Raw genomic sequence first — 27,985 nt, 5'->3', positions numbered from 1 at the left:
GATCTATACTGTTGGAACTCAACCAAGAATTTGGAGAAGTGCAAATTGTAGTGCTCCAAACTCTTACAACTACAGACTATTTACTGTTAAAAGAACATATGGCATGTGAACAGTCCCCAGGAATGGGTTGTTTTAATTTGTCTGATTTCTCTCAGACTGTTCAAGTTCAGTTGGACAAAATCCACCATATCATAGATAAGTTTTCACAAATGCCTAAGGTGCCTAACTGGTTTTCTTGGTTTCACTGGAGATGGCTGGTAATTACAGGTATGCTTTGGTTACGTAACTGTACTCCTATTATGTTAATGTGTGTGCACAATTTAATTAGTAGTGTAAAACCTATACATGCTGAAGTTACTCTACAAGAAGATATGTCAAAGAAATAATCAATCTTCCCAGGTTTTCTTCCGCCTGCTACTTCTATAGCTTTTCTTCTTCCTACCTAATTACAACCCTTAAATAGAATTCGTGCCACATATCGAATATACCGAGTATCATAATTCTTCCAAGTGGTAAAGACACCTCAAGACAAATGCTGGGCATAGAAGCCACAGGGCATAAATATGCAAAGAAGTAAAAGCTAACCTTTTCAAACAATAAGGCTTCTCTCTCACTTACCAACTTAACATTTCCCTGTAGGGCCCCGGAAGATGACTGGTTAGCCAGAGACGGGTAAGATTCCTCAAGGGAGGAACAACCTAAGACAGGCACAGTCGCAGTGGGGCCATCAGGTGAGAAACTGGGGATCAACAGAGGTGAGGCTTAGAACCTCACACCCCCTGTTCTGAGAGAAATCTTCTGCATACGTGGATGTTTTATTGCCCTTGTCTAGCTTGGATTAACACATAGTCTACAGGCACACACCTGATCATCTACATTTGCTCTCTTACAACACTAAACTATGTTTTCTACCTTTATCTCGTATCTACCTACCACTTCAGCATTTTATTAAAAAAAATAATAATAGAGAAATGTGGTATCCACATATAAATCAAGTATAAAAATCAAATGAATATTCATATTTGAGCTTACTGTTAATAGTTCATAATGCGTGAGCAAAACCGAAAGCTTCTGTGATGACTGCCCTTGTACTGTTCACTATGTAACTTATTCACTATATAAGAATTTGTTCTCCATGTAAGAACTTGTTTGTTATGTTTCAGAAGATTGGAGACTGACGAAAATTAGGCTTGGGGTGAATTAATGATTGTGCATTGAGCATTGACCCCCCTATACAGAATTTTATTGTTGTTAATAACCATTTGATCAATGAATATGAGAGATGCCCTCACAAAAAAAAAAACCAAAAAACAATACAAAACAAAACAAAACAAAAACAACAACAACAAATATATATATATATATACACTTCCAATTGTAAAATAAATAGGTAACCGGGAGGTAATGTATAGCATAAGGAATATAGTCAAAATATCGTAACAACTTGGTATGGTGATAGCTGGTACCTAGAATTATCATGTATATAAATGTTGAATCACTGTCTTGTACACCTGAAACTAATGTAATACTGTGTGTCAACTACCCTTCAATAAAAAATAATTATCCAGAAAAAAAAAAAAAAAGATTTGAGGAAGAAAGAGTCTCTCCAAGAATATTTCTTGGGCAAAACTGATCAATTTTATACTTGCTCAAAATATAGAGTACTGTTGACTTTGTTATTATTCAAGATAATTGAGAGAAAATGTAATGATGGGCACCATTACAACTAGCTCAGAAATATTATTTGTCAGTAAAAATTTGTTGTCAGGATGTCTTGGGTTGCACTTTTCTCAAAGGAAAACTGTAAACAGTTAAGGAATGTTGAACATTAAAGTATTTGGTTATGGAATTATGTGTGGTGTTAGAGGTTTGCTTGTGAAATATATGCATTATAAATAATAAAATTTCAGAGTAGTTATTTTAACATAGTTTCACAAGGGTATGATTTATTTTCCTAGCCAGCTGGTAAGCTTCTTGAGAGTATTAGCGTGTTTTTTTTTATATCTTTTGAATGTGAAGTTATAAAATATGTAGTATGGTGTTTCGTATAGTGAATGGTCAGTAGTGTTTATAATATAAAAGAGGGAATCCTCCAACTTGGATACACTGAAGTTTAATCTGCTGCTAATAAGGCAACCAGAATTATCCCTCTGAACCAAATGTGAATCTACAGTGTGTTACAGGGTTGGGACTAGGAGTGGAAGTGGAGAGGGAAGACAGGAAGGGAAAGGAGAAGCTCACCTTAGCCAAGAAGTTTTTTAAGCCTATTTTTAAACACTAAGGTAAATGCTGTGAATTACTCCTTACAGCCCTATCTTTGTCCACAGCCAATGTTGTTTAGATCAGGTGCATTTTCATTTAAATTATGACCAATACTTTTTGGCTAGGTATTTGGGAAAATAAATGAATAAACAGATGAACTTGAAGATTCATGTATTTGGTAGGTTTGCATAGGGCAGATTTATAAAGCAAATGGTACAGTTTAAGAACATGTACTGAAAAGAAACTTTTCCTTCCACTTAATGGAAGCCAAATACATATGGATATAGAGAAGTCATTTCCCATTTCTTGGTGAAAGAAACATTGTCAGATTATCATTGGCAAAGGGAATTAAATAAGGAGCAAGGTTTCTGCAACCCCAAATTCCATTATATGTTGCAACATTTTTGTAGGAAGAAATTTATAAGCTTTACAAATTAGAATAGAGTCTCTGTAGATTCAGGCCAATGTACAAAGAGTTATCTGTAAATTACTTACTGGCAAGATAGAGAAAGCTATTTTCAAGAAACCTAAATGAGATTTTATAAACTATCTTGCTTTTTTGAATACTGTCTCTAAGCTAAAATCACTTGTGTGTTCATTTTGTTAATAGCAGTAGCACTATGTGTGGCGTCTACTGGTGCACAAGGAAATTGGTAGATTGGCTGTCCATAAGCAAGAAATGCCTGATTGGGGAGATGATGAATACTATATTATGTAAAAGAGCTTAGCTATTTCGAAGAAAACCTTGCTATTATTGATGTTTTACTATTGATACTAAATGGTGTAAAAAACAATAAAGTTAGAGCAACCAATGTTCAGGATTTCCAGTTGTTTCCTCTATGTTTATTTGAATTTCTAGAAAAGGAAACTCTGTATTATAGAAAAACTGTTGGATGCAGGTAACTGAAATCCTGACCTACCAAATGCAGCACAGGCAGAAAAATAACAGATTAGAATCAACAAAACTGAACCCCTTAGTGATGGTCAGAGGAAAAAGAGAAATTTCTGACACAGGGAATTACCAATTTGAATGAGAGATTTTAACCAGTTCAATGAGAAGTGGGATTGTGATGATACTGAAAAAGAGAAGTAGAAGGGAATACTCCAAAAGAAGTCATTGAATACTCATCTGTGTTCTAGAAAAGATGCAAAGAACTCTAAGACATAGACAAGATTATGGCTCAGATTAAAGGGGACAGGCAATTCAGAGAAGAATTTGTATCAGAGAAGCACTTGACACAAAGATTGGATGGAACAATGCACCTTTTCATTAGTACCACATCATATGGTACTAACAAAGAAAAAACTGTGCTGAAGAAAAGGATTGTTTCCTGATATATGTGCTTGGATTCAACAAAGAAAATGTATATGATCAACTGAGACAGTATATTTATGGCTGTCTTCAGTTCAGATTTGACTGGTTTCTAAAGTGGAGATCTGCAATGGAGCTCCAGAGGAGGGGTAACACCTTAATTATCTTGATTGAAAGAAAAAACATAGAGGAACAGAGATGGGGAATGAACCAGGTGAGGCCTATTAGTGCCACTGCTATTACTTTGAGTTTCCAGGCTGCAGGGCAGGGCCGGGTAGCAGGCAGAGCACAACATACTCCCTGAGTAGAGGAGAAGCTGAGCATCTTGGGAGACACGGGCTGCTAGAACTCACCACTTAGAGTTCCAGAGAGGAGGGAGGGTACCCATGAGCATTCAGCAAAGTACTGATGAGCACATGTGCGAGGAAACTCTCTGATACATACATACTACACTGTGAATGTCCCTCAGGATACTTAACGCTGAGTGAAAGAACCTTGTTTTTTTTTGAAAGAGTACATACTGTATGATTACATTTATTAAAATTTTAATAGAAACCTAACCAATACATAGTGACACAAAGTAGATCACTGATTGCTGAGAGATGTGGCCAGGGTGGGAAAGGAGGGAAAGATTACAGAAGGGTGCATGAGAACTTTTAGGAGTGATGGATATGTCCATTATCTTGATTGAGAGGCTTTCACAGATTTTTACATATTTCAAAAATTTATTACATTGAATACTTTAAATACATATCATTTTGTCAGTTGTACTTAAGACTCTTTCAAAACCTGCATATGAAATATATACAAATACAAAACAAAGTAGCTTCCCTCTCAGAGTTGTTTCTGAGTTGAAACAAATGTGAAGAGGGAACTTGTCCAGGTGACTTCTCTGTAACTCTTTCCCAACTCAGACTATCTTTACTAAGATTTTTGCTGTTCCAAAGGGTTTTCCAGTTTTAGAGATATGTTGTTACAATCTACACAGTCAAGTATTGCTCTTGTCAATCAAGATGTAACTTAATGCAATTTTGTGTTTCAGGGCTGATGAATCAAGCAAGCAAACATGAAAAATGGATTAAGGCTGATGCCCCGAATGGCACTGTAAGTTTTAGAAGTCAAAGCTGGTTTCACTCCCTCAAACTGCAGGACTAAGAATGGTTTGACTTGTATTTATAATTTTTAACAACGATTAGCAGATCTATGACTACAAAAATGCATATAAAAGTTCATATAAATGTTGAAAACAACAAACTAGAATGAATACTCATAATTGTATTGAGGGAATGAATACTTGGTGAATTGATTTTTCAAAATTTGTGCTTAGCTGTTGCATTAGTTTTCCATTGTTCTGTAACAAATTACCATAAACTTATCAACTAAACACCCACTTACCTGCTCACAGTTCTCTAGGTCAGGAGCCCAGTATGGCTAAGTTCTCTGCCCAGGGTATCCACAAAGTGGACTCAGGGTGTTGACTAGGCTGTGTTCTCACCTGGATGCTCTGAGGAGAAAATCTACTTCCAAGCTCATTCATACTGTGGGTGAAATCTAGTTCCTTGAATAACTAAGGTCTTCATTTTCTTGCTGGCTGTCAGTTAATGATCACTAAGCTTTCAGAGGCCACCTGCATCCTTTCTTGGGTAGCCCTCTCCATCTTGAAGCCAGCAATGGCTTCAAGTACTACGCATTTTCAGTACTACGCATGCTTTGAATATCTGCCCCTCTTCTGCAACCAGCTGGAGAAAACTCTGCTTTTAAAGGGCACACTTGATTAGATCAGGCCTACCCAGAATAATTTGTTTTGCCATATTATATAACATAATCATGTATGTGACATCGTATTTACAGTTCCCACTCACACCCAAGAGTAGATTATACAAAGGCATAGGTAATGGGGAGGCAGTTATCCTAGAATTCTTTGCACAATAGCTTTCATGTAACATGTTCTCTACCTTATAGTTACTATGACATCAGTGTAAATTGAAGCTGTGAATAAAAAACATCACAAATATGATACAATGGTGACTGATTCTTTTTTTTTGCATAATTTAAGAATAAATTACATAACTCATTGAGAGGAAGAAACCATTCAGCTATTTTATACCCTGAAGATAGGTTTTTATTTTTATAATGGTGTACTGTATCAAGTTATTTTATGAATTCTCTTTCTTTCAAACATTACTCTTCTAATCCTGGATCATTTAAATTATACAACACTGAATAGACCCATCTGTTAAATTATGTTTTTGTAATTAGGATAAATTAGTTCTTAAACCTGATTTCTAATAAACCTTTCCAAATATTGTGATTTAGTTTCTTTTTTGTTAATATTCCATTTATTTAGAATTCTGTCTTATTTAGGAAACAGAGTCTGCTTTATGGGATATCCCAAAGTCTTCATTTAGTTCACCCTTCATGAAATCAAAATTTGTCCAAGTTTGGGTGATGTGTGTGATGTGGTTGTGGTGTGTGTGTGTTCAGTTATTAAGCAGAGGAAACAGTGAGGTGATTTTCATAATCTCTTTTCACTCCCATGCAGTTCTGTAAACATTTTTGTAACTAAAAATAAAGCTTATGAAATTAGTCAACTGCCAGAAAGGTCATGAGCATAACAGCAGTCAACTGTATTTAAAGTTATTAAAGGAATTTTACATATTTCGGTCACATAGTCAAATCCAAACAGAAAGGGAAAACTGTCAGTTTTGCTCTTTTGAACACAAACTCATATGTATCAAATGCTTAATTGCTGAAGACCTAAGTAATATTTTGGATAGCATGCTTACTTTGCACTGAGAACTTGGAGATTTCACCACCTGTTCACACTACTTCTTTTTCCCTTTCATACCCTACTTTTTTTTTAACACCTACACATTTTCCTTCATTTCTGTAGCTATAAAATTTGTCTCCTCATAATTAGCAAATGTGTCTCGTTCTTGTTTGAAAGATTTTACTCAAAGAGTTTTGGAGGAAGCTTTAACAGTTACACACTCTGCTTGGTTTACAGACAACGTAACAGCGTATGTTTCTCCTTACCCTGGTCTTCCTCATGCAAGTGTTACTGCTTTAGAAAGCAGCTGGCTCTTTTATAGTCTCTCCAGTTGTGTGCTTGAGGCTCTTAGAGGGCAGATACTTAGGAGTCAAAAGCCAACTTTTATGCAGCTGCCAGAAATACCCAAATTTAGTTAAAAATCAGCTTATTAGAACAGCTATCTTAAGTCTCTTGGCTCAGGTCTTAAAACTTCCTACTCAGCTAATTCCCCTGCTCTCCATTTCCAGGAACCATTCCACGGCTAAGTGACGCTATCTTATTTTAAAAGCTCTTTCAAAATCAAGCTAAGAAAGGGGAGAATTATTAAGAGCACTTTGCTAATATCGATTACTGTATAATAATACCTTGTACAGCCCTTTTAAAACTTTTCCAAATAACTTTGATATCCTTTACCTTAAATTTTATCTTAAATTTTGTGGGATACAAAAAGACAGTGATTAACCCGTTAAAGAGGTAAGTAACAGAGAAAATAGGTTAAAACGCTGATCTAATATTACTGACACACTTTATTTGTGGCAGTCATAGTAGAGTTGTGTTTTCTCCTGGACTCTAACCACATCAATGTTACATAATAGCAGTGTGGTAAACTGGCAAGTGATCATTTGAATTCTGTTAAAATCTAAAGGTTCATCTTTTACCAGCATGGTAAAAATCCATAGGTAAGAACTCATTAAAAATTAATATGTAGGTATGCAATTAGTAACCCATACCTCCTAGTATACAATTGGGAGAGCATCTTTTTTGGCATAACATAGTTTAAAAATTCCTCCCTAGTGCATATGCATATTTGATTAAAAAGTGGCCTTTTTGAGACACTGCAGGGACATCCTTCCTATTGACAAATAGCTCCTGTTTCTATTTAATTTGCCTCTGACAGTTAAGTCAAATGCTGAGATGAGTCCAGTGTTAACTGGCATTTAGTTCCTTCTTGTTGTTCAGTGTTTGGAAATAACAAGAAAAACTTGTTTCCTTTAAAAGTGTTAGTCTATGTCGTTTAAAACAAAGCCTCCCAGATTCTTAGAGTCTGCCCTGGCTCTGACTTTACTCTGACTTAAGTGGCCATCTTTGCTTTTTTTCCTTTTCCAAAGAAAAGGTCATACCTCTCAAGTTGTTTTATATAACTGTATAAACCCTAGATTTGCTAATCTCATCAAAAGCATTAGTTTGATTAAGGTAAATTTAGGTGGAAAATTAACACAGCAGCACAACTTCATCTGGCCTTTTCTTTTAATCATGATTATTAGAACAAAGGATGTATTTAGAAACGTTTGTAGTTGGAATAAGAATCAGGAGATGATAACGCTACTTGTTTACACTGTTGAAGTCCAGCTAGTAAAAATACTTGGCATCAAATGAAGTTGCCAAGTTCTAGATTTTTTGTTCTTCCCGCTTGAGGCTGTAGGTCATACTACTTCCTCTTCACTACTGTATGTTGACTCTTGCACTGTCACTTCTAAATCTTTTTTAAGCGGTGTTATGTTCTGTTGCTCTGGAAGAGGCTTGCCTTCAAAATCATAGCCAAACCAAAGTGGAGGGTCATTAGGGCTGTATTCCTGCTGCTGAACTATAGATGACATTCTCTTAGCTGCTTCCCTGCAATAACAATGATTAGCATTAATTAGTTACAGAAGTAATTACTAGTGCCGAACTTTCAAACTAGGTCAAATTTAGAATTAACTCACTGTCACAAGTTGTCATTTCACAGCTCTCTTGCCTTGCTGAGGGGAAGAGTATGAGTAATTGTGTAAAACACCAGATTTCAAAGCTTAAGAGCTCAGTAGTCTTCTGGGGCAGCCAGTTCACAGTGAATGGTAAAGAAGCTATGTGTGCATGGCCATGGAGTAAAACACTGAAGGCATTTCTATAGGGCTCCTGAGTGAGCCCTCTGTCTGATATTTCCAGTTTTGTTGATGAGGGAGTACCCTAACCAGCCAACCTATGAAGGCTAACCAGGCACTGGAGCAGAAATTCTTACCATGGGGTCCACAGGTCCCTGTTGGATACATGGATAAACTTTAGGGAGGCCCATGAACTCCCTGAAAATTCATGCAGCTTTGTATCTGATACACTTTTTTCTGAGGAGAGGTTCATGACTTTAATCAGATTCTCAAAGGTGTCCATAACCAAAATGATTAAAAACATTGTTACTGGCTTTCTTAGGAGTGATTAAGGAAAGAAGCAAAGCATCTAAAAGGAATTCTGACCCCAAAATGGGTATGTGTGTTTTGGGAGATGGGGGTGTTTCCCCCACAACACCATGCAGTTCTTCCATACCAACTGTCTTACAATTCAACCCAATTCTGGTGGTATCTACCCAGAGATACATCAGATTCCACAGGTTAAGGGCTTAGTCCCACAAGACTGCCCTCCACTTCCCAGGCCAATCGTGTGTCCAGGTTGTCATCCAGGCTTCTGAACCACTGGCTGCAGATCCAAAGTTTCAACACCCTACTCCTCAGGTTTGATGAATTTGTTAGAGCTACTTAGAGAACTCAGAAACGTTTTACTTAATGGGTCGCTTGTTTATTATTAAAAATATGTAGCTTAGGAGTAGTCAGATGTAAGAGATTCATAGGGTAAGGGATGCTGAGATTCCAAGTCCTCTCTAGGCACACCGCTCTCCCAAATCACACATTCACCAACCTGGAAACTCTCAGAACGCTTTCCTTTGGGGTTTTTATGGAGATTTCATCACATAGGCATTATTGATGAAATCATTGGCTATTGGTGATTATTCAACCTCTCGCCCTTTTTCCTTCCTCAGAAATAAGGGAGTAAGACTGAAAGTTCCACCCTGCTATTCATGGTCTGTTCCCCTGGCAAACCAGTGCCTTCCTTAGGTGCTTCCCAGAAGTCACCTCATTGACCTAGCTGTGGTGGAAAGAGTCTTATTATGAATAATAAGACACCCATTTCACCTTTATGGCTCTGAATAGATTTTAGGAAGAGAGAACGAGACAAAATATGACCAAAAAAGCTCCCGTTGCCTGTCACTCAGGAAATTCCAAGGGTTTAGGGAGCTATGAGGCAGGAACCATGAAGGAAGACCAAATATATGAGAAGTACACTTTGGTTATCTGAATGACCAAGTACATATTTTTATAAATCATAATATCACAGCATCAGAAAAAAGTACTGTATATCTAACTTGAAAACAATGCCATTTTGAAGTTTGAAGTTCTTCTAGGAAGTTGGTTTGAATCTTGAGACCACTACTAAAGAAAGTGAGTAATTAGCAAGTTCTATGGAATCAGAAATGAGTAATGATGTTTGCCATTGAAGGAGATACTTTGCCCATTGTTGCCATATAATTACATTGAGTTATTAATGGCAAAAGTCTGGAAACTGAGTTATTTACATGGAGGGCTGGTATTACCATAAGCTTTAAGTTAAATTTGTGCTCTGGCTATTTGAGTTCAGGTAGGACAATGCAGTTGGAAAAGACTGAGATACATCAGTTGTTTAAAATGTTGTTTCACTTAAATCAAATCTTAGAAGTATTAAAATAATTGTAATGCGACTCAACAGGGAGATAGCCAGAACTTTGCTAATTCTGTCTCTTACAGCATTGCTTTTATCTTACATGTTTGCACTCACACAAAACTTATACAAGTTTGAAGAACAATTTGCTCAAAAACAATTGTTACACTAATTTATACTAGGTTCTCAGCCACCAGTCCCTGTGGACTGACAGGTGTCTTCTCTACAGAGAAATACTTATTCTCAAATCTGAAAATGATAAGTTTTGGTCAAAGGTGAAGTTTTGCATGCTGTTAATTTTTAAATCTTTTTAAAATGTGGTCCTAAACACTTACATAGTCTTTATATGTCCTCTAAGTAGGACATTATTATGGAAAAATAAGTTGTATCTTCAGCTTTCCCCATTTCTTCTCCTGAAATTTTTCTCCCTTTTCAGTCTATGGAGTTGAGATCATCATGTCTTTGAAGGTGTTTTCTGTGAGATTCTTTTCCTTGTTTTCCCTTGAGGACATGCTGCAGCATAATACCAAATACTGTGGGAATCTGAAGTGTAAAACATTGTCACCATCAGTTTCAAATGTAAAGCACTCCTAGGCAACAGAGCTCCATTGTACCCTTCACCCCATCTGTGCCTGTCTAAACTTTATCCATCTTTCAAAACTGTTGTAAAGACCCAAACCCAATCCGTTCCTCCTCTGAAATTTGGTAGGAAATTGATCATAGAATTAATTTCTTGACAATACATAGCTTCTTGGCATTAATTGTTTATAATTTTAAACTTTGTTATTTTCCTTTTGTTTAAACAGATAGTAAGTTACTTAAGGGTATATTATATTTCTTTGTATCTCCCTGATGCCTAGCAGTAACAGCCAAAACAAGAGATCTCAGCAGCCTATACCAACAAAGGCGGTCCTTTAGCTTTTTCATCTTCTGCAGGCTTGTTGGCTTAGTAAACACATTCTTAGGCTCCTATATCCAACACCCTCTGTTACCTGCCTCCCAAACAGACCTCTAGACACATGTAAATCACAATTGTTAGTAATGATTCAATGATAACAAGAGATAGAGGCAACAATGGTCTTGACCTTTAGGAAAAGGACATGTTTGGTGAGTAAAAGATTTTTAAGTAGATGACCAAATTATATGTAAGCTTTCATCTCAGAAGAGCAACCATTTTTGAGAGTTGTGCATAACTGTGTAGGGGCTAAGAGCAGGCCATCTCAAGATGTGCCACTATGACATGCAGATTATTTCAGAATTGAAAACAATCAAGGCCCAACAGACTCAGAGAGAAACTTTGACCTCAATTCTCAGCTGCATAAAAGGAATTTAGACAGAGGACCTGCTCTGGAAAGAGCTATCATCATTGATAAGTACATCATAATATTACCTAAACATGGTAACAGGAATGTTGCAAAGTCTATTAAAGCTCCTTTCTATGTCCCATTGTTTCTGTGTCGCCCAGCAAACATCTGTTTAGCAAACATTTTACTCTTTCATTTTCCTGTTAATTGCTTTTCCTTTAAAATTATCAGACCTCTGCCCCCTTCTCCTCAGTTCAGGAGACGTATATGCCTCTTTCTCCCTGACTGTCTGGAAAGCTATGTCTGTAGATTCCCCATATGTATGTAATAAAATTAATTTCTTTCTCCTATTAATCTGTCTCATATCAATTTGACTCTTAGAAAAGCTGTTAGAACCTGGAGAGGTAGAGAAAGTTTTCCTCCCCAACACCAGTAAGAGGATAAGCCACCCTTAATGCTGAGTGTGCGGATGAGTAAGTATCGAGTCACACAATTCCTCAGTCAGCTACAAGCCAGGATAAATTGGATCTTAATTATAATATAAAAACAATTAGTAAATAATGGGAGTTTGAGAAAATAATGAGAAAGTTGGTGACATTGACTCCTCAATATAGAAAAGAAAAATTGGAAGTGAATAGGGACATTACTCTTAATGCCATGTGATGGGACAGAATCAAAATGAGCTGCATCTTGAGAACCAGCTTGGGGGAAGTACCCAGTGGTGCATGCTATTAACTTTAAACAGAAAAAAGAGTAGTTTCATTTCAGTAAAGAAGTGAATAGTGGAGGAGGAAGAAAAGATGGCGATGTGAGTAGGGTGTTGGAATTCTCCTCCCAAAGCCATATACATATATTGAAAATACAGCAAATACAACTATTCCTAAAAGTGACCAGAAGATACAATACACCAGCCAGGCTACATCTGCGAAAACCCAACATCTCATGGAAAAGGGTAAGCTACAAAGCCGTGACCTGGCAGAACCTGAGCACTCCCCCACCCCAGCTCACCGGTGGGAGGAAAAGAATCAGAGTGGGAAGAGAGTGGAATCACAGGACTGCTAAATAACCATCTCTAGTAATCTGCCCCAGGAGTACAGACACACATTGCATGGTGCTCTGGATATTAGAAGAGCAGAAAAGCAACATCCGAGACTCAGACTGCAAACAGATTCCCACAACCGACTGCCGTGGGACAAAAGAAAGGCAGGTACTTTAAAAGTCTTAAAGGGACAGGGACTTAACAGGTGGACAAAATCGTCCTGGTACACTGAGCACAGCAGGCTGGGAACTTTAAGGAACTTCAGGCGTTATCCCCCTCCCCATTAGCAACACAGCTCTGAGGCCCCTCATGGTGATAAGCAGCCTGCCATTCCTTCCTCCTCACCGGCACCTGTGAGCAAACTGACTGTCCTCACCATTGCTACAGACCAGCCAGAGAGCAGCCCTGCCTACAGCAACCACACAGCTTAACACAGAGGCTTCTCCCTGGCACGGCTAACCAGCCAAGACCCAGAGGCTGCTCTCTGCACCTGGTTGACTGGCACAGACAGACAAGATGGGTGCAGAATCCGGGAGGTATGAAGGGACTTTGTTCTTGCAGCAGAACACACACTGCTCATCTGTGACCCCCGCCAGCACCCTAAGCCATCCCAAGGGCTGCCCCGCCCATGGCAGCATAAGGGATTGACCCAGAGGCTGCTCCTGGTGTGCAGTTTACTGGCACAGAGGAGATGGATTCAGAGCCTGGGAGGCATGAAGGGGCCTTGTCCTTGCGGCTGACACACGCACTACTGGCCCGCAAACCCTGCCAGGACCCTAGGCCATCCTGAGGGCCGGTCCACCCACAGCAGCCTGGGGGATTAACCCAGAGGCTGCTCCCTGTGTGCAATTAACAGGCACAGACAGCAGAGAAGGCAAGGTGACCGGCAAGCAGGAAGGGACTTTGTTCTCCCAGCTGACACACGCACCACTTACCGGCGACCACTCCTATCACCATGAAAAGGGTCACCATGAAAAGGGATAAGAACCTTGTTCAAACCAAAATCCCTCAAACACCAGAAAGAGGGCTTGGTGAGACCAAAATCACCAATCTTCCTGAAAAAGAATTCAAAACAAAAGTCATAAGCATGCTGATCGAGTTACAGAGAAATATTCAAGAGCTAAGGGATGAATTCAGGAGAGAGATAACAGAAATGAAACAAACAATGGAAGGATTTAAGAGCAGACTGGATAAGGTGAGACTGTTAATAGATTAGAAATCAGAACAGAGAAGCTGAGGCAGTCAGAAAAAAGGAACTCTGGGAATGAAAGAATATTAAGAGAACTATGTAACCAATCCAAATGGAACAATATTTGCATTATAGTAGTACCAGAAGAAGAAGAGAGAGAAAAAGGAATAGAAAGTGCCTTTGAAGAAATAATTGCTGAAAACTTCTCCAATCTGGGGAAGGAAATAGTCTCTCAGGCCATGGATGTCCACAGATCTCCCAACACCAAGGAACCAAGGAGGACAACAGCAAGACATAAAATAATTAAAATGGTAAAGATCAAAGAAAAGGACAGAATATTAAAAGCAGCCAGAGAGAAAAAAGATCACCTACAAAGGAAAACCCATCAGGCTATTATCAGACTTCTCAGCAGAAACCTTACAGACCAGAGTGGAATGGTAAGATATATTCAACACAATGAAACAGAAGAGCCTTGAATCAAGAATACTTTATCCAGCAAGATTATCATTTAAATTTGAAGGAAGGATTAAACAATTTCCAGATAAACAAAACGAGTGAATTTACCTCCCACAAACCATCTCTACAGTGTACTTTAAAAGGACTGCTCTAGATGGAAGTATGCCTTATGCTAAATAGATGTCACCAGAGAAAATAAAACCACAGCAAAGGAAGTAGACCAACTAGACACTAACTAATTGCAAAATAAAATCAGCTATCCAGAAAGTCACTCAAGGGAAACACAAAGAGTACAAAATAAAACACCTAACATATAAAGAGTGGATGAGGAAAAAAAGGAGGAGAAATAAAGAATCATCAGACTGTGTTTATAATAGTGTAATAAGAGAGTTAAGTTAGATGGTTAAATAGTAAAGAAGCTACCCTTGAACCTTTGGTAACCACAAATCCAAAGCCTGTAATGGCAATAAGTACATATCTATCAATAATCACCCTAAATGTAAATCGTCTGAATGCACCAATCAAAAGACACAGAGTAATAGAATGGATAAAAAAGCAAGACCCATCTATATGCTGCCTACAAGAGATTCACTTCAAACCCAAAGACATACACAGACTAAAAGTGAAGGGATGGAAAAAGATATTTCATGCAAACAATAGGGAGAAAAAAGCAAGGTGTTGCAGTACTTGTATCAGGCAAAATAGACTTCAAAACAAAGAAAGTAACAAGAGCCAAGGACATTACATAATGATAAAGCAGTCAGTCCAACAAGAGAATATTACCATTATAAATATATATGTGCACAACATGAGCACCTACATATGTGAAACAAATACTAACAGAATAAAGGAGGAAATAGAATGCAGTACATTTATTTTAGGAGACTTCAATACACCACTCACTCCAAAGGACAGATCCACCAGACAGGAAATAAGTAAGGACATAGAGACACTGAAGAACAACAAATTAGAACAGATGGACATAACAGACATCTATAGAACATTCCACCCAAAAGCAACAGGATACACATTCTTCTCGAGTGCACATGGAACACTTTCCAGAATAGACCACATACTAGGCCACAAAAAGAGCCTCAGTAAATTAAAAAAGATTGAAATTGTACCAACCAACTTTTCAGATCACAAAGGTATGAAACTAGAAATAAATTGTACAAAGAAAACAAAAAGTCCCACAAACACATGGAGGCTTAACAACATGCTCCTAGATAATCAATGGATCAATGACCAAATTAAAACAGAGATCAGGCAATATATGGAGACAAAGGAAAACAACAGCACAACACCCCGACTTCTGTCAGACACAGCAAAGGCAGTGCTAAGAGGAAAGTATATACCAATCCAGGCCTGTTTAAAGAAGGAAGGGCAATCCCAAATGAATAGTCTAAAGTCACAATTATTGAAACTGGAAAAAGAAGAACAAATGAGTTCCAAAGTTAGTAGAAGGTGAGACATAATAAAGATCAGAGAAGAAATAAATAAAATTGAGAAGAATAAAACAATAGAAAAAATTAATGGAACCAAGAGCTGGTTCATTGAGAACACAAAATAGATAAACCACTAGCCAGACGTATAAAGAAAAAAAGAGAATCTACACACATTAACACAATTAGAAATGAGAAAGGAAAAATCACGATGGATACCACAGAAATACAAAGAATTATTAGAGAATACTATGAAGAACTATATATGCTAACAAACTGGATAACCTAGAAAAAATGGACAACTTTCTAGAAAAATACAACCTTCCAAGACTGACCGAGAAAGAAACAAAATCTAAACAGACCAATTACCAGCAAGGAAATTGATTCGGTAATCAAAAAACTACCCAAGAACAAAAGCCCCAGACCACATGGATTCTCTGCTGAATTTTATCAGACATTTAGAGAAGACCTAAAACCTATTCTCCTGAAAGTTTTCCAAAAAATAAAAGAGGAGGGAATACTTCCAAACTCATTCTATGAAGCCAGCATCACTCTAATACCAAAACCAGGCAAAGACCACACAAAAAAAGAAAACTACAGACCAATATCCCTGATGAACATAGATGCAAAAATACTCAACAAAATATTAGCAAACCGAATTCAAAAATATATCAAGAGGATCATACACCATTGTCAAGTGGGATTCATCCCAGGGATGCAAGGATGGTACAACATTTGAAAATCCATCAACATCATCCACCACATCCAACAAAAAGAAGGACAAAACCCACATAATCATCTCCATAGATGCCAAAAAATCATTCAACAAAATTCAACATCCATTCATGATAAAAACTCTCAACAAAATGGGTATAGAGGGCAAGTACCTCAACATAATAAAGGCCATATATGACAAACCCACAGCCAATATCATACTTAACATCGAGAAGCTGAAAGCTTTTCCTCTAAGATCAGGAACAAGGTAAGGATGCCCACTTTCCCCCGCTTTTATTCAACATAGTACTGGATGTCCTAGCCATGGCAATGAGACAACACAAAGAAATAAAAGACATCCAGATTGATAAGGAAGAAGCCAAACTGTCACTGTTTGCAGATGACATGATATTGTACATAAAAAACCTTAAAGACTCCACTCCAAAACTACTAGAACTAATATCTGAATTCAGCAAGTTGCAGGATACAAAGTTAATACACAGAAATCTGTTGCATTCCTATACACTAATGACGAACTAGCAGAAAGAGAAATCAAGAAAACAATTCCATTCACAATTGCATGAAAAAGAATAAAATACCTAGGAATAAACCTAACCAAGGAAGTGAAAGTCCTGTACCTTGGAAACTACAAGACACTCTCAAGAAAAATTAAAGAGGGCACTAACAAATGGAAATTCATCCCATGCTCTTGGATAGGAAGAATTAATATTGTCAAAATAGCCATCCTGCCTAAAGCAATCTACGGATTCAATGCAGTCCCTATCAAAATACCAACAGCATTCTTCAACGAACTGGAACAAATCATTCTAAAATTCATATGGAACCCCAAAAGACCCCAAATAGCCAAAGCAATCCTGAAAAGGAAGAATAAAGCAGGGAGGATCTCGCTTCCTAACTCCAAGCTCTACTGTAAAGCCACAGTAATCAAGACAATTTGGTACTGGCAGAAGAACAGACCCACAGACAAATGGAACAGAATAGAGTCCAGATATTAACCCAAGCATATATGATCAATTAATATACAATAAAGGAGCTGTGGATATGCAATGGGGAAATGATAGCCTCTTCAACAGCTGGTGTTGGCAAAACTGGACAGCTACATGTAAGAGAATGAAACTGGGTTACTGTCTAACTCCATACACAGAAGTAAACTTGAAATGGATGAAAGACCTGAATGTATGTCATGAAACCATAAAATTGTTAGAAGAAAACATAGGCAAAACTCTCTTGAATATAAACATGAGCAACGTTTTCATGATAATGGGCATGGGAAACAAAAGCAAAAATGAACAAGTGAGACTATATCAAACTAAAAATCTTCTCTACAGCAAAGGGCACCATCAAGAGAACAAAAAGGCTTCCTGCATTATGGGAGAATATATTCATAAATGACATATCCAATAAAGGGTTGACATCTAAAATATACAAAGAGCTCATATGCCTCAACAAACAAAAAGCAAATAATCCAATTAAAAAATGGGCAGATGATCTGAACAGACACCTCTCCAAAGAAAAAATTCAGATGACCAACAGGCACATGAAAAGATGCTCCACATCACTAATCATCAGAGAAATGCAAATTAAAACCACAATGATATATCACCTCACACCAGTTTAGGATGGCCAACATCCAAAAGACAAACAACAATACATGTTGGCGAGGATGTGGAGAAAGGGGAACCCTCCTACATTGCTGGTGGGAATGTAAACTAGTTCAACCATTGTGGAAAACACTACGGAGGTTCCTCAAAAGACTAAAAATAGAAATACCATTTGACCCAGGAATTCCACTTCTAGGAATTTATCCTAAGAATGCAGTTTCCCAGTTTCAAAAAGACATAATGCACCCCTGTGTTTATTGCAGCACTATTTACAACAGCCAAGAAATGGAAGCAACCTAAGTGTCCTTCAGTAGATGAATGGATAAAGAAGAGGTGGTACATATACACAATGGAATATTATTCAGCCATAAGAAGAAAACAAATCCTACCATTTGCCACAACATGGATGGAGCTAGAGGGTATTATGCTCAGTGAAATAAGCTAGGTGGAAAAAGACAAGTATCAAATGATTTCACTCATATGTGGAGTATAAGAACAAAGGAAAAGCTGAAGGAACAAAACAGCAGCAGACTCACAGAACCAAGAGTGGACTAACAGTTACCAAAGGGAAAGGGACTGGGGAGGATGGGTGGGAAGGGAGGGATAAGGAGGAAAAAGGGGCATTACGATTAGCAGACATAATGTGGGGGTGGGCACAGGGAAGGCTGTACAACACAGAAGACAAGTAGTGACTCTATAGCATCTTACTATGCTGATGGACAGTGACTATAGTGGGGTATGTGGTGGGGACTTGATAATGGGGGGAATCTAATTACCACAATATTCCTCATGTAATTGTATATTAATGATATCAAAAAAAAGTGAATAGCAAAGGTATTTCAATTTGGGACAAGCTTTGTGAACCATAAGCATGTCCAAAAAAATCAAAGAAAAAGTCAGCTTTTATTAAGTTTTAGGAGGAAACTGGGGTGGGTTGTCTTGAGCAAAAGTATATTGGAGAAGAACAAGAACAGTGGGTTTTCACTGTTGCTATTGCAGTAAAATTCCTATGTTAAAAATGTCTTCTCTTGTTGAAATAATTCTTATCTTTCTTATTCCTGCTGGTTATGTAGACTGCAACTAAGTGGCATGTGTGTGAGCACTTTCTCTTCAGGACTTTCTGACTCTGTTTTTAATGAGTTTCCCTGATTTATTTTCACAATGCATTTCTTAAATTTGCTTATTTTTGGTTCAGGCCACCCTTACCTTAGCTCTTAATGGTATGGTGAGCACTACTCTCCATTCTACCCAGTCAGCTTCAGTGAAACTAAAAATCAGAGGGTCACCTGACCATTGGAGGTGATGCTTACAGACTGTAGAGAAGCAACCAAATAGGTCTCAGACCCCTCTTCCCCAAGGCCCGGAGTCTCATATGCCAGAAGGGTGAGGCTTTCTCCAGTAGAGAGTGTCTCTAGGACCTGTGTTAGTCATACCTGCTCACACAGCAAGGGTGGCCTTGGGAAAAAACTGAAAATCTGAATCTGTCCTGGGGCAAATGTGAAATTATTTTTAGAATTCAAATGCTGGTGTAGACTATCCGCTCACTCACTTCCTCTCCACCCTTAGAAAATCCTTAGTCCACCCATAGATCAGTGGAACAGAGTAGAGAGCCCAGGTCAAAACTCACACATATATGGTCAATTAATATATGATAAAAGAGCCATGAATATACAGTGGGGAGATGACAGCTTCTTCAATAACTGATGTTGGGAAAACTGGACAGCTACATGCAAGAGAATGAAACTGGATTACAGTCTAACTGCACACACAGAAGTAAACTCAAAATGGATGAAAGACCAGAATGTAAGACATGAAACCATGAAACTCTTAAAGGAAAAGATTGGCAAAAAATCTCTTGAACACAAGTACAAGCAATTTTTTACTGGATACATCTCCCCAGGCAAGGGAAACAAGCAAAAATGAACAAGTGGGACTGCATCAAACTAAAAAGCTTCTGCACAGCAAAGGACACCATCAGCAGAACAAAAAGGCTGCCTATAGTATGGGAGAACATGTTCATAAATGACTCATCAGATAAGGGGGTAACATCCAAAATATATAAAGAACTTATACTCCTCAACACTCAAAAGCCAAATAACCCAGTTATAAAATGGGCAAAGGACCTGAACAGACATTTCCCCAAAGAAGAAATTCAGATGGCCAACAGGTACATGAAAAGATGTTCCACATCGCTAATCAGAGAAATGCAAATTAAAACCACAATGAGATATCACCTCACACCAGTTAGAATGGCCACTATGCAAAAGACAAGAAACAACAAATGCTGGCAAGGATGTGAAGAAATGGAAACCCTACACTGTTGGTGAAAATATAAATTGGTATAACCTCTGTGGAAAGCAGTATAGAGGTTCCTCAAAAAACTAAAAATATAGGTACTATTCGACCCAGTAATTGCACTTCTAGGAATTTACCCTGATTCGAAAAGATATATGCACCATTATGTTTATCGCTGCATGATTTACAATAGCCTAGCAACCTAAATGGCCATCAATAGATGAATGGATAAATGATACATATACACAATGGAATATTCATCCATGAAAAAAAAAGAAATCCAGCCATTTGCAACAACGTGATGGATCTAGAGGATATTATGTTCAGTGAAATAAGCCAGGTGGAGAAAGACAAATACCATATGATTTCACTTATTTATGGAATCTAAAAACAAAACAAAATGAACAAAAACCATCTATGAGCAGTAGACTCATAGACACTGAGAAGTGACTGGTGGTTACCATGGAGGAGGGGTTAGGGTGGGTGGGTGGGGAAGGTGAAAGGGGATAAAGGAGCACAGAAATTCTTAGTCATAAGTTGGTCATGGGGATGGTAGTATGGCATGGAGAACGTAGCCAATGATTCTGTACCATCTTCCTATGTTGACAGATACTAACCACACTAGGGGGGTGAGGATTTAATAATATGGGTAACTGTTGAACCACTGTGTTGTTTATTTGAAACCAACATAAGATTGTGTATCAATGATACTTCAGTTAAAAAAAGTCCTTATTCCGTGAACTATCTATTCTCCCCATCTTACTAAGACCTTTGGAATTCTTACATGGACTGACTTCTAAGACTTAAGACTTAGCCAAGAAACACATCAGCATGGTAACTACTGGCAAGTTTCTCTGAGATTTTTTTTCACAGCATCCTGTGTAGCTGTGTTTGCACACATGCACTTTTGAAAAGTATCGGGAAACTTGAAAGTGTAGAAACTGAAGGCTCTTGCCAGAAACAACACTCACTCTCTCTCTCTCCTTTTCAAATAGCTTGGTGCTCTACTATGATCAGTACATGTGAGCTAGGAAATGTTGAAAAGAAAATGTATACTGAGGAATCACTGTATGTTCTAAGTTCCATAGAGTACATATATACTCCTTGACTACCTTTCACCAGCTTAGCTAAAGTGACCCCAAGACCATGTAGGAGGTGATTTGGGAATTGAACTAATCGACTGCAATGGGTAATGAGAGAGGTTTCTTTGGATCTGTATAGAAGAGTAGTTTTCAAACCTGAAGTTTGTGGTATCACATTAGATGGTTAATATTCTGACATACTGAAGTTTGTAAGGGATTTTTGCTTTTTATAAATTAAAGGGGATTCGATATTATCACTGTAATAACATCACTTGCCTTTACTCACATTTCCTTCTGATCTCTTGAGTAGGCAAAAAGAAAAGGAATGGGGGCAAAGTGTTGCAGCCGACACCAGAGTGTCTTATTTTTGCATCAGCAAATAAATTGGGCACAACAGAGCACATGTGTCCCCTTATTGACCAAATCCCTTGAATGTCAGGACTTGAAAAAAGGCTGTGAGTCACTAATCTAAAGGAAAAAAAGAGTAGCCTTGTTCCTTTAGATTAGTGACTCACAGCCTTTTTTAAGCCACTGTGCTGTGGGGGCTGCAAAGTATGGCTCTGCCTCTTAGTTATATGACCTTGAGCATACCTATTTAAACCAGTTTCTTTATTCATTTTTATGGTAATGGGGTATTTGTAAGGAGATGAAATAATAGACATAAAATAGAATTTAGCACAGTACATTGCAAATAACAATTGTTAATGTTATTTGTTCATACTGATAATAAAAGTCAGTAGCTTGGGATTACAAAGGCCTTTTCACAAAGACCTTTCCATGAACTGGAGAGGGGACCTCTAATTCCATCACTGGGGCTTTGCCCTCATGACCTGAATCTAAATCTAATTGCCTACCAAAAGCTTCACCCCCTAATGTGATGATGATGAGGGTTGGGGATGAGGGTTTCAACGTACGAATTTGTGGGGGACACAAACATTTGTTCTATAACAAATAGATTCTCTTTAACCAGCTTGTCAAATGGTGGGCCTATAGCTCAAGTTAGTGATTTAATTCAGTTTCCAGAACAATAGAATGTATGTTTCAAGTGATGCCAGTAGAATTTGTGATCTGCTGTTATTTTCATTTTAGAGTTCTCTGGTTTGGATAGGAAACCTCATTAAAGTTTCCTTAGTAAGTTTTCCTTACTTGTCACACCATATGAGCAACTAATGAAATGCTGCAGTAATGCAATTTGGCTTTAAACTTGAAATCCACCCTAAGGCACTGTCAATTTGGAAATATAAGTTTAATAGCATTATGTGTGTCAAAACTAAAAAATATGCATATATCCCCTGAAGTTACCCTGCAGACAGGATCATATTATTATGAGAAGGAATCTGGACATCTCTGATGGTTTGTGTGTATGGAGTAATATGGTTCTGGAATGAGATAAGTAGAGACAGATGTTTGTAGGCAAGGGGAGAAAGAAACAGAGACTACATGAATCTCACTCTGCAAAATTCTGCTGAGGGTTCCAACATGTTAAGAGTTTGCCCAGATGTTTTGCAGAGGTAATTCAACTCCACTTCTTAGATTATTTTACTACTTAGGGTCTAGCTCTTGAATTTAGAGCTGAGCTGAAATTTGCTGCAGAATCAACTAGATTACTCTCCCCAAAGAAATTTTTTTCCAACTGGATTTAATTTCTTATTTTAAATGTTTGAACATTTTAAAAAACACCCCATGAAACTTGGTTCTTATTTTTAACTTAAAATCGAGAGAATTATGCAGAAAACCCTTCAATTTGAAATGTACACATTTTAAGTTTGGAAAAATAAGATGTTGTCATTGTCTAAGCATGCCCTTTTCCAGAATATGCTCAGGATCAAGCTTAAACACTGCAAATGATTTTTCACAACAATGCGTCACTATGTTGGTCTCTGAAGATCTGATGTCATTGAAAAAAAAAATCCTCAGAATTGTAGAGTAAAGGAAAGACAACAAGGTGATGAAAAGTCGAAGACAGGTGGAATTCAAAGTGCTAGCTTCTATTGATGCTGGGGTTGCTGAAAAGGAGCCTGGTATTTCTTGTAGATCAGAAGCTCAAGATGTTCATTACTGAGGTGGTGATGTTCAGACCTATGGGGTCTGGGAACTGGAGGTGGTGATGTCTGGCTACATTCTTAACTCCCATATATTATGTCCTGATTTCAGTCCTCCTGAGCAGAGACTATGTTTATTTCCATTTTAGTGCTGGGAAGGCTGAGGTCACAGTACTACTCACTGGACTTGGAAGTGAGCTGGTTGCAAGATAGAGCTAGCCTTCCAGGAGATGGGCAAGGTGACCCATTCAAGACTGACCCATGGGCTTTGGAAACCTAGCCTAGAATGATGAGCCAGACACTACTGTGTTTTATGGCTTATCAAAAGCACTGTAGGTGGAATATATTAGAGTGGACCACAGCCTTCTGACTTCTAGATAAGTAGATAATCAGATTAGCCCAAATTATGGTCACCCCATCTTTTGATTCAGGATATTCATTTGACCCACGTAGATGGTAAAGCTAAGCCCTTCTTCTCCCTTACATTGATGTTCTGAAATAACCTATTCCCTTTCCTTTTTCTCATCCTAGATCTTAGGCTGCAAGAGAGTATCCACTGCATAGTTTATAGAAGGAACTTCCTCAGTTTCTCCTTACCAAAAAGCAAAACAAAACAAAACAAAATGAAAAAACTTCTCTTCTCCAGTTCCTGTTCTCACTAGATTCTTTCCTTTTCTCATTTTCCTACTTTGCTCCCTTAAGAGCCACTAAGCAGCCCAGTCTCCATCTGTGCCTGCTTTACAGCCAGGGCAGTTTCCAGTGAGCCACATGTTGTCCATGTGTCTGTGTGCAAGGAAAGCAAGAACTGGGTAGGCTATGATCACTCAAGCTGCAGAGGCCCCATGGTCAGCGCTGCCAGTGTGCTGAGCTCCTCGGCCCAGCTCACTGCTAGGCCAGATGATGCTGACCAGGAAGATAATCTGGTTTCCCTAGTTGTAAACAAGTATATTATTAAACAGAAAGAATTCTGTTGTGAACTTGCTAAATTAGTTTTGTCATGATTTACTACATTTTCCCCCCCACTGCCTCCTCCTTACTGCAGCACAATTAACTATGGAGGAATTAGGAGGTTCTAGCACCCCTTTTAATCCACTCACCACCCAAATTAAACCACTGAGAAGCTGAATTTTCAGACTAGCTAGAATTCAGGACATCCTGACAGTTCGGGCGACACTTTAGTAAATAAAAGTCCATCAGTGTGCAAAACAAGAGAACAGGGCTGCTTATAATCTTGTAATTTCTAAGGATTTTTAAAAACTATTTTTTACTTTTCTTCTCTCTGCAATTTTGCTTCATCCAAGTTTTACCTGTTAATCGTTTTGGTCTTTATCTTACTTTAGAGGCTTTTCTCTTGTATCTAGTAATACTGGACTATCTGCTCATTTTTAATAGTGGAGGGCTACAAACTGATTGGAATGTCTGAGTTCAATGGTCTAAATAGGCTATTTGTTGGGAAACCCTCAAACTTCATTATTTTTCAGTCTTTCATCTTGGGCTAGTCAGAGTCCCCGGAAAAAGAGACTACCAATCTCTTGCCTTGAGGGAAAGATCCGGCACCAAATTAAGGATGCTTTGTTGAAAAAATACTTGAGTGTCCCTGCATTCAGCATCAGTCACTTAATTACCATTTTCACTTTCGTACCCAAGCTCTCAATTCTACATGACATCTCCCAGCCCAGCAACCCTCTGCTCACTATCTGCAGAGTAGATAGAGCAGCGTTGCCCTGCCAAGAGTATTTAGCCGTATCTGGAGACATTTTTTATTGTCATGACTAGAGGTGTGGGGGGCTGGGTGTTACTGATGCATAATGGTTAGAGAGCAAGATGCTTTAAAAAATCTTACAGTGCACAGAAATACCCTCCACTGCAAAGAATTGTCTTGTCCAAAATATCAATAATGCCAGAATTGAGAAACCAGGCTCTAGGAAATAAATCCCAGGAATTTTTAACCCAGTGTTCCTTATTCTAGCCACCTTCTTAACCCAGTTCCACAGGTACACCATGCTGCCAAGTGTGAACACTATGGTGTAAATTAAATATTTTTCCCCAGTGTTTTCTACTGTTGGCTTAGGATTGAAAGCTGTCTCTGGTCTGCTAAATTTGAACATAAAGCAGATATTGTCAAGTTTCCAAAATTTTGCTGCTTTTGTCTCCTCTCCTGTTTTCCTTATCAGTGTGGGCCCTCACCCTTCTGCAGTTTTGGTAGGGTTGCAAGAAAAACAAAATTATGTGGTTATATTCAATCTGCCATATTAATCCAGAACCAGAGATCTCTATTTCTTGACATGGGGATATATATGTCTATAGTATATTAGAGAAAAGAAAGTAGGTTACAGTGTATTTTCTCCCTATTAGTTGCATGAAATATCTTTTTCCATTCCTTTACTTTCAATCTGTGTTTGTCTTTGGTTTAAAGTGAGTCTCTTGTAGGCAGTGTATAGACGAGTCTTGCTTTTTTATCCATTCAGTGACTCAGTATCTTTTGATTTGTGTATTCAGACCATTTACATTTAGGGTGATTATTGATAAGTATGTACTTACTGCCATTGCAGGCTTTAGATTCTTGATCACCAAAGGTTCAAGGGTAATTCCCTTAATATCTAAGAGTCTAATTTAACTCTCTTAGTATGCTACTACAAACACAACCTAAAGGTTCTTTTATTTATCCTCCTTTTTCTTCCTCCTCCATTGTTTATATATTAGGTATCATATTCTGTACTAATTGTCTATTCCTTGATTGACTTTGGGTGTAGTTGATTTGATTTTGCATCTGCTTAGTAATTACTTGTTCTACTTTTCTATGGTTTTATTTTCCCTGGTGACAGCTTTTTAGCTTTAGGAATACTTCTATCTATAGCAGTCCCTCCAAAATGCACTGTAGAGGTGGTTTGTGGGAGGTAAATTCTCTCAGCTTTTGCGTATCTGAAAATTGTTTAATTCTTCTTTCAAATTTAAATGATAACCTTCTGGGTAGAGTACTCTTGGTTCAAGGCCCTTCTGCTTCTGGTTCCATTCCCTTCTGGCCTGTAAGGTTTCTGTTGAGAAGTCTGATGATAACCTGATGGGATTTCCTTTGTATGTGATCTTTTTTCTCTCTCTAGCTGTTTTTAAAAGTCTGTCCTTATCCTTGATCTTTGCCATTTAAATTATTATATGTCTTGGTGTTGTCTTCCTTGGGTCCCTTGTGTTGGGAGATCTGTGTATCTCCATGGCCTGAGAGACTGTCTCCTTCCCCAGATTGGGGAAGTTTTCAACAATTACCTCCTCAATGACACTTTCTATCCCTTTTTCTCTCTCTTCTCCTTTTGGTACCCCTATAATGTGAATATTGTTCCATTTGGATTGGTCACACAGTTCTCTCAATGTTCTTTCATTCTTAGAGGTCCTTTTTTCTCTCTATGCCTCAGCTTCTTTGTATTCCTGTTCTCTAATTTCTATTTCATTTACTGTGTCTTCTACTACATCTAATCTGGTTTCAAATCCTTCCATTGTATGTTGCATTTCAGATATGAAATTTCTTAATGATTGAATCTGTCTTAAATTCATTCCTGAGTTCTTGAATATTTTTCTGTATCTCCATGAGCATAGTTATTTTTATTTTGAACTCTCTTTCAGGAAGATTGGTGAGTTCAGTTTCATTTGGCCCTTTTTCTGGGTTTTGTGAGATTTGGGTCTGAACCAGGTTACTTTGACATTTCATATTTCTATGTGTCACCCTCTAGTGCCCAGAAGCTCTAGTATCTGTAGCTGCTTAGCCTCTGGAGTGAGGCTGGGGGTTGCAGGGGAGTGGTGCTGGTGCCTGGGGAGAGGAAAGAGCTGTTCCCTGCTTCCCAGCTGCAGTGCATGTCTCCAGTTTGAGAGCCAGTGGACTGAGCACACACGTGTAAGCCTCCTTGCTTTGCATCTGGAGCTGTTGTAGGCAGGGCCTCCCTCTGGCTGACCTGACGCCAGCACAGTGACTGCTTATTAGTGAGCTGGTGCCAGCAGGCCAGGAGGAAGATGCAGCAGGCTGTGTCACAGTGGGGAGCCTTGGAGCTGAGTAGGCAGCCAGGGAGATGGAGTGCCTGAAGGTCCTCAAATCTCCCTACCTGCTGGGCAGAGTGTATCCAGACAACCTTGTGCATCTATCCCTTCTCCCAAACAGCAAGCTCCATGCAATCCCTGCCCCTTCAGCAGCCCTCTCACTGCTAGGAAGCCTCTCAGATCACCTGCTTTTCCTTTGTCCCGGAAGGCCAGATGTGGATCCCTGTCCTCCTCAAATGGCTGGGATCTCAGTCTCTCAAGTATTCCAGCTGTCTTAGCTTTCCAACCCCATTAATCTGCAGAGCACCATGCAATGTAGTTTGTGCTCCAATGCTGATCTCCAGGGCTGGGTATTCAGCAGTTCTAGGCTTCCACCCTCTCCCTGCTCTATTTCTCTTCCTTCCACCGGTGAGCTGGTGTAGGGTAAGGGCTTGGGTCCCAGCAGATCAAGGCTTTGGTATGTAACTCTGTTTCATGATGTCTGTTCTGTTCTCCAGGTGTATGCAGTCTGGTGCAGCCTTCTTTCCTGTTGCTCTTTTAGGATTAGTTGTATTAACTATATTTTCATACTATATGTGGTTTTGGGAGGAGTTCTCTGTCTCTCCTCTCATGTTGCCATCTTGAATTGATCTCTAAAATACATATTTTTATACTTTATAGTATAGCAGATA

The 27,985-nt window shown here is 38.4% G+C and overlaps 2 protein-coding genes across 3 annotated transcripts in view; one reads left to right on the top strand and one right to left on the bottom strand.

Annotated features, from left to right (window-relative positions):
• Positions 1–5,596, top strand: part of FAM185A (family with sequence similarity 185 member A) — a 52,519-nt gene extending 46,923 nt beyond the window's left edge. For both annotated transcript variants that reach the window (XM_036892470.2, XM_036892468.2), the window contains one exon: positions 4,617–5,596. In XM_036892470.2, coding sequence (XP_036748365.2) covers positions 4,617–4,729 — 113 coding nt within the window. In that variant the 3' untranslated portion in view covers positions 4,730–5,596. The remainder of the gene's footprint in view (positions 1–4,616) is intronic.
• Positions 5,597–6,125: 529 nt separating this feature from the next.
• FBXL13 (F-box and leucine rich repeat protein 13) overlaps positions 6,126–27,985 on the bottom strand; it is a 234,634-nt gene continuing 212,774 nt past the window's right edge. Inside the window, 1 exon segment of the mRNA XM_057504965.1 lies at positions 6,126–8,227. Coding sequence (XP_057360948.1) covers positions 8,030–8,227 — 198 coding nt within the window. The 3' untranslated portion in view covers positions 6,126–8,029.

Source organism: Manis pentadactyla, chromosome 7 (assembly GCF_030020395.1).
Source record: "Manis pentadactyla isolate mManPen7 chromosome 7, mManPen7.hap1, whole genome shotgun sequence".
NCBI classification, from domain to species: domain Eukaryota; kingdom Metazoa; phylum Chordata; class Mammalia; order Pholidota; family Manidae; genus Manis; species Manis pentadactyla.
The sequence above is the reverse complement of the archived record's forward strand: the minus strand, read 5'-3'. Positions and strand labels throughout refer to the sequence as shown.